This window comes from Giraffa tippelskirchi, chromosome 11 (assembly GCF_054371585.1).
Source record: "Giraffa tippelskirchi isolate mGirTip1 chromosome 11, T2T-mGirTip1v1.2.pri, whole genome shotgun sequence".
In the NCBI taxonomy this organism is placed as follows: Eukaryota; Metazoa; Chordata; class Mammalia; order Artiodactyla; family Giraffidae; genus Giraffa; species Giraffa tippelskirchi.
In genome coordinates this window covers 25,793,598-25,806,438 of record NC_137285.1, presented here as the reverse complement: position 1 = coordinate 25,806,438, position 12,841 = coordinate 25,793,598, and the positions used below count along the sequence as shown (strand labels likewise).

Genomic DNA, 12,841 nt, shown 5'->3' with positions numbered 1-12,841 from the left:
ATCCCATATGACTGGTGTCCTTTTAAGAAGAGGAGATCAGAATACAGACTGGAACAGAGGAGAACACATGAAGACCCAGAGAGAAGACAGCCATCGACAAGCCAAGGTAAGAGGAGGAACCAACCCTGCTGACACTCTGATCTCCAACTTCCAGCCTCCAAGATGTGAGACCATAAATGTCTGCTGTCTAACCTAACTTCCCTTTGCCCCACCCCCAAGCTGGGCTATTTTGTTACAGCAGCTGCAGGAAACTCACACAGGATGATGTGATGCAACAAGGAAGGCACAACTTCACCTGTATGGTGCTCTTGTCCAAGACACCTAAACTCAACCCCGTTGTGAGAAAAACATCCGATAATCCCAAACTGAGGGATGTTCTTCTAAGTGACCACCCTGGACTCTTCAAGCATCAAGGTGCTGAAAGACCAAGAAGCTAAGGAACTGCGACAGGCTGGAAGGTGAGGGGACAGGTGAGGTCCTAAGCAGAAAAATTGACAAGATCCAAAGCACAACTGTAGACTAGCTAATATCACTGTTAATTTCCCGGTTTCAAGAATTGTACTTTAGGACTCCCCTGGTAGTATAGCGAATAGGAATCCACCTGCCCGTGTAGGGGACACAGGTTTGATTCCTGGTCCGGGAATATTCCACGAGCCCTGGAGCAACTAAGTCCCTGAACTGCAACTACTGAGCCCATGCTCTAGAACCTTCCAGCCACAACTACTGAGCCTGAGTGCTGACAGTACTGAAGCCTGGGCGCCTAGAGCCTATGCTCTGCACCAAGAGAAGCCACCACAATGAGAAGCCCTCGCACCTCTACAGAGAGTAGCCTCCACTCACCACAACTAAAGAAAGCCCAAGTGCAGCCCAAGACTCAGCCCAGCCAAAAATAAAATCTGTATTAAAAAAAGAATTGTACTTTAAAATATTAACATTAGGACGAGCTGGGTATATGGGAACTCTGTCTTATTTTGCAATTTTTCCTTTTTTTCCTTAAGTCTAAAATCATTTCAAATAAACACCTAAAAAAACAAAATCACAGAGGTTGTCAACTGGTGATCAGCTGACCCAATTCAACCCACAGATGTATGTATTTTGGTTGAAAATGTTAGAAGCAAATTTGAATGAGCTGCCAACAATACAAATCCAGAGATGCGATTTTAAATCCAGATGTATGGCTTCCTTTCAAAACATCAGAAGTTGTGGCGTTACCCCCGAGGAAGCCGCATCGCACACTCCCATCCTCAGGACCAAAGGCCCCAGGGTCCCAGCACCATGTTCAGACACTGCACGGCTCAGCCCAGGCAGTCAGATGGCTTGAGAGGGTACAGAATCTTGAGGGCACACGGGTCCCAGCCCCCCACAGGGCAGAGTCCAGGGCTTCCTTCAGAGCCCTAGTCCACAAGCACCTAGGCATCCTGAGACTCAGATAGAAGTTCAGGTGCTAGAATTCAGCAGGCTTCTGCTCTCACGGTCCACAGCTTGGGGAGCTGCGCTCCATCATTTAGATGCTACAGCAATCAAGGTACACGACCCCCCACAGGTGATCCTGGGGGAACTGCACCCACTTGCCTGCCACCCTCTGGCCCAGGATGGGCTGACAGTCCAGGCAGACCAACTTCCATACCCTCCCTCCTGCTCTCTCCTGGGGCCTCCCACGGTGATGAGGCAACATGCACAAAGAGGTGATCCTCACTCAGCACGAGCATGGGGTCCCTACCCGGCCCAGACCACCCTTGGGCGGAGCTCCTCCAATCCTGCGAGCTGCAGGGTGCCCTTCTGGGAAACTCTCTCTTCGCTAAAGTCAGCCGAAGCTGGAGTCCATTCCTGCATTGCAGACTATGAACTGAACACACACTAACTACTTCCTAGGTGGGTGTCATTATCCTGGCTTACTAAGGATGAAACGGAGGCGGGGAGGCGGGCACCCCACTAGAGAGCACACAGCTGTATTTGTTGAGTCAGTGTATGAGCCAATGAATAAACATCATCTCGGAGGACAAATTATACCTGTGAGAGTTTTATGATGCAGATTTTCTTACTACCCCCTAGATTACTCACCTCTCGGACTCCGAAATGACTTCGGTTGGGCAATACCAGCCCCTTCCACATGAGGCTCACACTATGAATTGCGATGGCAGCCACACTTTCCCCAGTATCTGGGCTGGTCACCATGGTCCCCATCCTGCCTAGGACTCCTCCCCCGTGGTGGCTGCAGCAGCTCCCGCTGAGAAGCACACAGCAGCCCCGGGTCAGAGCCAGGCAGACCCAGCACAGTCTGGCTCTGGCCACAGCCCCGTCGCTGGTCCTCCGGGAGATGGTATCAAATAAACAGAGGGACAGACCCTCCATTGTGACCACTTCCCAGAGTCCTGCTGCTGCAACATCACCAATATTGGACTGAATCCCTTCCAAACTTTATGACAAGCCTGATGGATGGACAGCCTGTCTTTGGGACTGACAGTCAGATGGAGTGAAGGCCAATTGACAAGTGAATTTTAGACCACAGCCATTGAAACTGACAGCACTTAGTGCTTCAAGATACTGACTTTTGGTTTTCTAATTCTCAAAGTTTCCAAAGAATCTGCTTCTTTTAGTCTGCTTCTTTCTGAGGGTAACAAAGGTCTCATCTTCATTGGAGACGCAAGAGCTGCGGGTTCGATCCCTGAGTTGGGAAGATTCCCTGGAGAAAGAAATGGTAACTCATTCCAGTATTCTTGCCTGGGAAATTCCACGGACAGAGGAGCCTGGTGGGCTACAATCCATGGGGTCATAGAGTTGGACATGACTAAGCAACTGAGCATGCACGCACACATCTTCATTGACCAGGGAAAGGTGACCGTTCCATCTTGATTCACAAATAAAGGTTCTGATTAGTGGCTAAGAGCAATTCTAACTGGCCAGAGCTCTGCCATTTCTGAAGCATCTTTTAGGCAGGGGACGCTGGTACTTGCCCCAGGGACAAATTGACTACAGCAAGGAGGTGCCCTCAGTAACTTCTCGAGGGTGGTGTACATCTGGTGTACATTTCCATTCCCCTCAACTGGACTGTCTATTGCAACAGTCTGTACCCAGCTGCCAGCCGCCTGGCCACATGCTCTGAGCTAGGAAGGGTCACAGCCCTGCAGGCTCCCCACACCAGACAGGACACTCAAAGGAACCACAGGACCCCATCAGCAGAGACCTACAAATCAGCACAACTGGCATCGGCCAAAGGATGAGTAAGAATCTGGACTGTTTGATGGTTTGGGGAGCAAGGAATGTGAAGTAAGAAGACACCATGATGGTTTGCGCATGGGCTCTGATGATACACACTCTGAGTATCAGGCACGCCCGACACATCGACTCTGAACAAGGTGTGGGACAGGAGCCCAGGCCACACTGGCCATCATGGTCTACCTGACCCAGGTCCCCACCCACAGGCAACATAGAACACTTAATGAGCACTGGGGTCTCCAAGCAAGGCCCCTTGATATCAGGATAGTGGATTCTGGTTTATTTCACTGTACCCATAACTGACTTGAGTTGGTTTCCTAAAAATAGAAAAAATAGTGAGAACATTGTTTTAATGTAAAGAATCAAGTGGCATGACATTAAATAGAATGAAATAATGCCATTTGTAGCAACATGGATAGACCTAGAGATTGTCATATTGTGTGAAGTAAGTCAGACAGAAGGAGAAATATTGCATGAAATCCCTTATATGGGAAAGCTAAAAAGAAACTGTACAAATGAACTCATTTACAAAACAGAAACAGACTCACAGACTTAGAGAATGAACTTATGGTTGCTGAGGGGAAGGGGGTGGAGAAGGATGGGAGAAAGGGATAGTTAGGGAGTTTGGGATCGACATGTACACACCGCTGTATTTAAAATGGATAAGCAACAAGAACCTACTGTATAGCACAGGGAACTCTGCTCAATGTTATGTGGTGGCCTGGATGGGAGGGGAGTTTGGGGGAGAATGGATACATGTATGTGTATGGCTGAGTCCCTTTGCTGCCCATCTGAAGCTGTCACATTGTTAATCAGCTGTGTTCCAATATAAAATAAAAATTTAAAAAGTACTGTGTGGCTTGAAATAAATTGATGGCAAAATATCACAAAAGATATTGGCTGAGCAGGACACCAGCCAGCAGGGACAGCTGACTCTGGCAACATGTGAGTTTTTGTCTCATTGGTTCAAAAGTCTCTCTGGGAAAACTCTAGAATGAAACTAGCTCTAAAAGTACAGTTTGGATCAGGCAGCATCACGGGGGTGTTAGGGGGCGTGGCCGCAGAACCAGAGCCCCTCAGATGCACAGGCATCAGGAAATGTCAAGGGCATCCCCACAACCTGATGACGGGTGGGGGTCTGTTTATGGCCTTGCTGACTTGCTGGGAGCTAGTGAGGAGAGGGTTCTGTGGATCAGAACATGGGGCAGCCAGTTTTGAAGGAGAGAAAAAGTGAGAAAGGGGAAGGATGTGAGGTCCTGAGGGTGCCCAAGGGTCTTGGACACCATCCTACTCAGAAAGGGACTGGGAGGGAACCGAAATAAATAAACAAAATCCCTTCTACTCTTCAAATCCAGGTTCACACCAGCCTGATCTAACAAGGATGGTGGGTGTGGGAGCTGTGGGTATGTGTGTGTGTCTGTGTGTGCATGTTTGTGTCTATATATATGCTGGATCTGCACTTGTGCGTGTATTCGTATGTGAGGGTGTGTACTGGGGTGTATGTGTATGCATGTGTGTCTGTATGCGTGCTACATCAGAGTGTGTGCATATATGTGCGTTTAAGTGTGTATACTGTGTATGTGTGTGTGTGTCTGTATGTGTGCTGGATCTGGTTGTGCACATATTATTTGTGTGGCAGTGTGTGTCCTGGGGATGTGTGTGTGTGCACATGGACATCCATGCCCTGCGAACTTACTGGGGGTCTGGACACCAAGAAGCCCTGCATTCAGTCCTCTGTCCCCATCTCCCCTGCCCGCTCAGCCTCCTGTCTCAGCTTCAGGTCCCCAAGCCACCAATTCCCCAGCATCTGCAGCCCCAGCTCAGCCCGCCCCCCGACATCTGCCAAGACTCACAGCCCCCTTTCCTAAGGCCACTTCAACCTCAAACACACATCGCTTTCAGAATCGTTCAGAGCAAGCCTTCTCTGCTCTTATGCACTTGGATTACAGACTTGCAATACCTCCATGCCATATCATAAAACTCCCACACTGGAAGCACTAAAAATGCCTCTGTTTCACACTAGAACCAAATTTCCAACACAGGCTGAGCCCGCCGAGCTCATTTTGCCTAGTTAGCTGCCTCCTCTGGATGGCAGCCGGGGAAGAGCCTCTGGCCCGGGTGAGCATCCTCTCCATAGAAAAAGGAACCACAAAAATACACACAAATAACACATATCAGGATAGAGCTACTTATATGGTGCTGCTGCCTCTGAGCTCAGCACTCGTTCAACAAATATTTTCTGAGCCAAAGCTCAATGCCAGGCATCAAGAGGAAGGAACAGATGGTTCCAAATGGGGTCCAGGGCAGCTTCCCCACAAATGCACACGCTGGTTTAAGAGATGGTCAGCTTGAAAGCTTATTTTGATCCCCACTCCTCTCTAGCTACCCTGCCCTTTTACATATACTTTCTGTACACCCACAACTGCTGTGAGTTCAGCTACTGAGAGTCCTCAACTGCCAGAATTGCTTTTAGTAGGTAAGAGCTTCCTGTCCAAGGTCACTCCCTTCCTATACAGCCCTCGGTCATGTACTGGACTAAAGGCAAGAGCCCCTAACTTTCAAGGGGACCATCCTGAAGGGCCATCCCAGCTTCAGAGCTCACCACGGGGTCACCTTCGGTCTTTTCTGAGACTGCATCACAGGCCGCTTCTCCTTATACTCAGCCTTCCTTCCTTTCCCATATAAGTCAAGCTTGCAATCCCTCTTGAATAAACTTCTTGCACACAAATGTCAAAAAAGAAGAAATGGTCAGTTTGCATAAATAGTGAGATGCTATCCTCAGAGGCAGCACTAGTGCAGAGCAAAGACATTAAAGAGGGAGAGGTGGTTCTTCCCTGGGGAGACCAGAAAGGGCTTCGTGGAGGAGGTAGTACGGACTCCAGTGACCTTGACATGGGTGGGACTAGATCCCAGAGATGTGGAAGGCCTTCCAGATAACAGGAGAGGCACACACAAAGGCAGAGGCCCACCAGGCCCAGACTTCACGGGAGAGCGAGTGTTTCTGTTCCTCTGGACAGAGAGCGGTTCAAGCAGAACGTCACAGTGGAAAGGTCCACTCAAGACTGACTGTGCGGCCTGAAGTTGAAATGCGTCTTCAGGGAAACCTGAGCCACTGAAAGATTTTAAATAGCTGAGTAAGACCACCTGGCATGTGTTTCTGGAAGATAAGCCTGGGAACTCAGGGAGAACAAAGCGGGGAGAACAGCCAGGAAGCTTCTAGCTCAGGCAAAACCAAACAAGCAGTGAGACTCCGAACCAGGGGTAGGGCAGCGGGAGGGAGCAGGTGAGGGATGCTCGGAAACTAGGGTCACAGCTGGTCCCACCCAGAGACCCGGAGCCAGGAGGGCACCAGGGCGCCAGACTCTGAGCAGAGAGAAGGCGATACAGTGACAGGAGGTCAGACACAGAGGACATGCAGGCTTGGGGGTAACGTGCCCAACTGCACACCTGGGGTGGAGAAACCTGCCGGGGAACAGGAGTGAGGCCAAGGGAAGAGGCGGGTTTTGTGTCACCAGGAACATCAGTCCGGAGGTGGTGGCTGAAATCAAGGCAACCCCACGAATTCAGAGAGGTAAACGTTCCTGCAGACAGGCTGAAGGAGCGCCTGTGTTCAGGGATTTGGAGCAGGTGGCGCAGCGGAGGAGGGGCTGATACCAGAGAAAGGGCACCACCTGCAGGGGGACATGTCCTGCAGACCTGGGAGTGGGAGCCTCAGGGGCTGTGGCGGGGTGGGGTGGGCTTTGACAGAGCCCAGGTGAGCAGAGGACTCTGGGGATGCGCTGCGTGCAGGCTAAGTCACTTCAGTCATGTTTGACTCTCTGTTACTCCATGGACTATAGCCCACCAGGCTCCTCCGTCCATGGGGATTCTCCAGGCAAGAATACTGGAGGAATCTTTCCAACCTAGGGATGGAACCCGAGTCTCAGATGTCTCCTGTATTGTCAGGCAGGTTCTTTACCACTAGCACCACCTGGGAAGCTCCTCTGGAGACATGTGAGACCATCTCTGCAGTGTGAAAATGTGTATAGCAAGTGGAGATGGTAAAAATCAACCTAGTTTGTAGAAGAGAAGGGGGAGATGGGTGTTGAATAAGATATCTGAAACATGGGACCCAGTGATGCCACTTCTGCAAATCTATACCCAAAAGCACTGAAAGTAGGATCTGGGAGAAATGCTTGCATACACACACGTTCATGGCAGCATTGCACACAATAGCCTAAAGGTGGAAGCAACCCAAGTGTTCACTGATGGATGTATGGATGAACAAATTGTGGTCCATCCACACCATAGACTAGGACTCGGACTTAAAAAGAAGGACGTTCTTGGACTTCCCTGACAGTCCAATGATTAAATTTCTGCACTTCTACTGCAGGGGGAGCAGGTTCAATCCCTGCTCTGGAAACTAGGATTCCGAATGCTCACAGCGAGGCCATAAAAGAAAAAGAAAACAAACAAAAAAAATGGAGGACATGCTGTTCTTTCTGTTCTGACTTTGCTATCACACGGATGAACCTTGAGGACTTGATGCTCAGTGAAATAAGCCAGACGCGAGGAGACAAATCCTCTCTGATTCTACTTACACGAAGGCCCCAGAGTAGTCAAAGCCATAGAGATGGAAAGGAGAAGGTTGTGTGCCGGGGACTGAGGATGAGGAGGGGGGATTCATGTTTAATGAGGACAGAGTTTTGGTTTTTTGAAATCAGGAAAGTTCTGGGGAGGGATGGTGGTGAAGGATGCGCACCAATGTGAAACGTACTTAACACCACTGAACTGTGCACTTAAAAATGGTCAAGATGGTGAATTTTATGTTATGTGTATTTTACCACAATTTAAATTTTTTTTAATGTTTTGTGACTTTCAAAAAGAGAGAGGAGAGAGACAGGGTGGGGGAACATTCTCAGGTGAAGACTGTTTGCAGGTGGATAAAGAGGATGAGAGAAGGGGGAAGGAGCAGGTGGCAGCGGGGGTGGCGGGGGGATGGAGGGGAGGTTCCCGAAGAAAGGTTGGCTGTGGAGTAGAGGAGGAAGGAGTGATGAGAGAGGCAGTGAGGAATCAGCAAGATCAGTCAGTTTAGTTCAGTCGCTCAGTGGTGTCTGACTTTTGGAGATGCCACAGACTGTAGCACACCAGGCTTCTCTGTCCTTCACTAGCTCAAACTCATGTCCATCGAGTCGGTGATGTCATCTAACCATCTCATCCTCTGTCGTTCCCTTCTCCTCCTGCCTTCAATCTTTCCCAGCATCACAGGCTTTTCCAATGAGTCCATTCTTCACATCAGGTGGCCAAAGTATTCAAGCTTCAGCTTCAGCATCAGTCCTTCCAATGAATATTCAGGACTAACTTCCTTTAGGATGGACTGGTTGGATCTTCTTGCAGTCCAAGGGACTCTCAAGAGTCTTCCCCAACACCACAGTTCAAAAGCATCAATTCTTCGGCGTTCAGCTTTCTTTACAGTCCAGCTCTCACATCCATACATGACTACTAGAAAAACCATAGCTTTGACTAGATGGGCCTTTGTTGGCAAAATAATGTCTCTGCTTTTTAATATGCTGTCTAGGTTGGTCATAGTTTTTCTTTCAAGGAGCAAGTGTCTTTTGATTTCATGGCTGCAGTCACCATCTGCAGTGACTTTGGAGCCCAAGAAAATAAAGTATGTCACTGTTTCCATTGTTTACCATCTATTTGCCATGAAGTGATGGGACCGGATGCCATGATCTTAGTTTTTTGAATGTTGAGTTTCAAGCCAGCTTTTTCACTTTCCTCCTTCACTTTGATCAAGAGGCTCTTTAGTTCCTCTTCACTTTCTTCCATAAGGGTGGTGTCATCTGCATATCTGAGGTTATTGATATTTCTCCCGGCAATCTTGATTCCAACTTGTGCTTCATCCAGTCCGGCATTTCACATGATGTACTCTGCATACAAGTTAAATAAGCAGGGTGACAATATACAACCTTGATGTACTCCTTTCACAATTTGGAAGCAGTCTGTTGTTCCATGCTCAGTTTTAACTGTTGCTTCTTGACCTGCATACAGATTTCTCAAGAGGCAGGTAAGGTGGTCTGGTACTCCCATCTCTAAGAATTTTCCACAGTTTGTTGTGACCCACACAGTCAAAGGCTTTAGCATAGTCAATGAAGCAGAAGTAGATGTTTTTCTGGAATTCTCTTGCTTTTTCTATGATCTAACAGATGTTGGCAGTTTGGTCTCTGGTTCCTCTGCCTTTTCTAAATCCAACTTGAACATCTGGAAGTTCTTGGTTCACGTACTGCTGAAGCCTAGCTTGGAGAATTTTTAGCATTACTTTGCTAGCATGTGAGATGAGTGCAACTGTGCAGTAGTTTGAACATTCTTTGGCAACAAGAGAATGGGAAAGACTAGAAATCACTTCAAGAAAACTAGAGATACCAAGGGAACATTTCATGCAAAGATGGGCACAATAAAAGACAGAAACAGTATGGACCTAACAGAAGCAGAAGATATTAAGAAGAGGTGGCAAGAATACACAGAAGAACTACTATTCAAAAAAGATTTTAGTGACCCAGATAACCACGGTGGTATGATCACTCGCCTAGAGTCAGACATCCTAGAGTGCTAGGCCAAGTGGGCCTTAGGAAGCATCACTACTAAAAAAGCTAGTGGAGGTGCTGGAATTCCAGCTGAGCTGTTTCAAATCCTAAAAGATGATGCTGTGAAAGTGCTGAACTCAATATGCCAGAAAATTTTAAAAACTCAGCAGTGGCCACAGGACTGGAAAAGGTCAGTTTTTATTCCAATACCAATCAGCAAGATGGTCAGTATGAAAGAGGGAATGGAGCAACAGCTGTTGGTGGTGGCTATCTGTCTGGGAAAGCACAAGTGCAGATAGACACTGGCCAGAAAGTGTGGACAACTGGGCAGAGCTGGGTTCTGAGGGAACCCAGGAGGGGCTTGACCTTCATGGGGAACCAGGGTTGGGGGGTGGCAGGGTGAAATAGGAGCTGCAGTGAGAGCAACTTGTCCTGACTCATCAGCTTCCCTCAATGCTATTTCATTGAGGAGGTGATAAAAACACAGGTAGACAGACACAGGGTGGCACATAGTAGGTCTTCAGATAATGTGGGCGGAATGGGATGGAACAGTATAAAATGGAACAAAATAGAAGATTGTGCCGGGAACAGTATTTTTAGGACTTCAAAGGATCAAAAGTGGATTGAGTTCTTATCACACATAGAATGGATAAACAAGGTCCTCCTGTACAGTGCGGGGAACTCTGTTCAACATCTATCATAAACCATCATGGAAGAGAATATGGAAAAGAATGTATACTGAATCACTTTGCTATACAGCAGAAATGGATACATTGTAAATCAACTAAACTTCAATAAAAATTTAATATATATATTTCATTCTTCAATAAATTCCTTGAAAACGGCAAGCTTCAACCATAGTGCATGATCCTGGCACAAGGAAAGTCACACTTTTTAAAGGACAGGTGCACATCTGTGTCCCTGATGCACCTGTCATTCTTATCACAGACAAAGATAAACTGAAGGCGGAGATAATCACAGTTACAATGGGGCAAAACAAATAGCTCAAAACTGAAAGCATAGAAACCTCTCTTCAAAAGGCTAAAGTGTTTCCCAGAAAGAAGGAAGCTCTCTGTCTCGCTAATGGCTATCATCTAAGATAAGTGAGAATTAGCCAAGGTATCCCCTCCTCTAAAGACAACATTTGTTGTAAATCAGAAATACCCACAGTTGCTGTCCACACATCTATGAAAGCAACGTCTGGTCTCAGAGGCCTTTTTACGCAAAATTAATACTGTGTGTCCAACCCCAGAGCTATCCAGGGGACTTTCCACTGCTGTTTAAAAATAATCACAAGAATGGATGCCAAAATCCTAATTCTGGCCAGCACCAATCCATCCAAGATTCTTTCTACAATCATACAGACGATCGAATATACCTTGCTGCAAAAGGAAATCAAAGAACAGAAATGAGGACAAATTCACTCTAACTCACCAAATGGTGCCGGAGGTGGACAGTGATAAGAGGGGAGCCCGATAAATTCTGGGAGAGCTTCGGCGTCGGGGAAACCTCCAGGGAGATCAGATAGCTGGTCGCAGAGAGCAAGCAGTTTTTGTAATTTGCTGCCTCAGCAATCCTTGGGAACAAATGAAAAATCATTACAAAGCAGAAATTAAAAAAAAAAAACCTTGAGTTTAAAATTTCATGTTAAGCCTGAGACTTTTGAGACTGAAATCTTTTGGGGGTGGGGTTTTGATTTCTATCAAACACCGCATTCTGCTCTAAGACTCGGTGTACAAAAGGTGAGATGGAGCCCTTGACCTCACAGAGTCTATAGTCTAGTAGAAGGAGGGGGTAACCCAGGAAGTGGGGAAGAACAGGAAGATAAAAACAATGAGATTAAATCTCAGCCATACATTCACTTGACCTTGGACAAGTGACTTACCTGTTGGAATTTTCCATGCCCAAATTATAAACCGCTGTGGCAAACAGTAATGTGATGGACACCTATTGTCTTGTCACCCAGTAGCTCTTCATTCCTCTCCTGATAAAGGCACTTCAGTTTCCCTCCAAGTGACCACCCCTTCCTGACTTGTAGCCCATATGCTTTGGAGGGACCTCCATCCTTAACTCAAGAGTAAACCCTGCTATCACAATTTGAGTGAATCAGTGCACTGCATTCCTCAGACCATACTGATTGTTCAGATGCAAGCACATGTTCCATTAAGATCCGAAGAGAAGTAACAAGATTCAGATGGAAATGCTAGGTCAGAGATCCTCACTTCTCTCTGCTAGATGTCAGTCCAGAACCATGAGGTTCCAGCAATGGCTTAAAATCATGAGCAGAGAGACTGACTGGGAAGGAGGTCCACGCCCAGGAAAAGCTGAGAGATGGAGTTGAGTGACAGCAACTGGATGCTGGATCAAGCTGCTCCTGAAGCCAGCTGTCCATGCACCTTTCAGCTTATGTGATCCAACAAACTCCCCTTTTGTTTAAAACAGCTTATGCCTGGGTTTCTGTTGCTTATGCCCAATCAAAAGAATCTTGGCTGATATACATAGTACTTGTCTCATGGTGTTATGAAGCTGAAATGACATTCAGGGCCAGGACTAGGATGAGGGAAGCAAGGAACTTGGGGTGCAAGATCTAAGAAGGTGTTCACATTCAGGGTTTGCCACTTGCAGCACATGAATGACTCCAAGAATGAACACCGCTCTGAACGTTGTGTTCTTGGTGACTGCTTATCTAGCCCTCATCCTCGCCCTGCCTGGTATATGGTCAGTAATCAGCAAATGTCTGTTGCCTTATTCTGAATTTCAGACATTTCACTAGGATGCCTGAGACATGGAGTCATTCAGCCCCGACTCAGGTCACCCGGTCATCTGCTGGTTTCTTTCCTAATCTGGACTTTTGCATGGAGATTCTGTCCCTTCCCTGTGTTTATACTCACAGAACCATCTTCATAACATCAAGCAGATCCCTGGGAGCTGGGTGCACAATCTACTTCCTCCCTCAACTAGTGTTACCTGTTAACTAGACTCAAAGCTGGCGACCTGAACCAGAGCTAGTGGGACCCATGTGTCTCCCCCCTAACACCACCATCATCACCACAGGAACC

At 47.4% G+C, this 12,841-nt stretch overlaps 1 protein-coding gene across 5 annotated transcripts in view; it reads right to left on the bottom strand.

Moving 5' to 3' along the window:
- ADGRD1 (adhesion G protein-coupled receptor D1) overlaps positions 1–12,841 on the bottom strand; it is a 174,818-nt gene that overhangs the window by 105,708 nt on the left and 56,269 nt on the right. For all 5 annotated transcript variants that reach the window (XR_014069127.1, XM_081543089.1, XM_081543090.1 and 2 more), the window contains one exon: positions 11,217–11,358. Coding sequence is in view for 4 of the 5 variants with exons in the window: in XM_081543089.1 (XP_081399215.1) it covers positions 11,217–11,358 (142 nt within the window). In the remaining variant the exon portion in view is untranslated. The remainder of the gene's footprint in view (positions 1–11,216; positions 11,359–12,841) is intronic.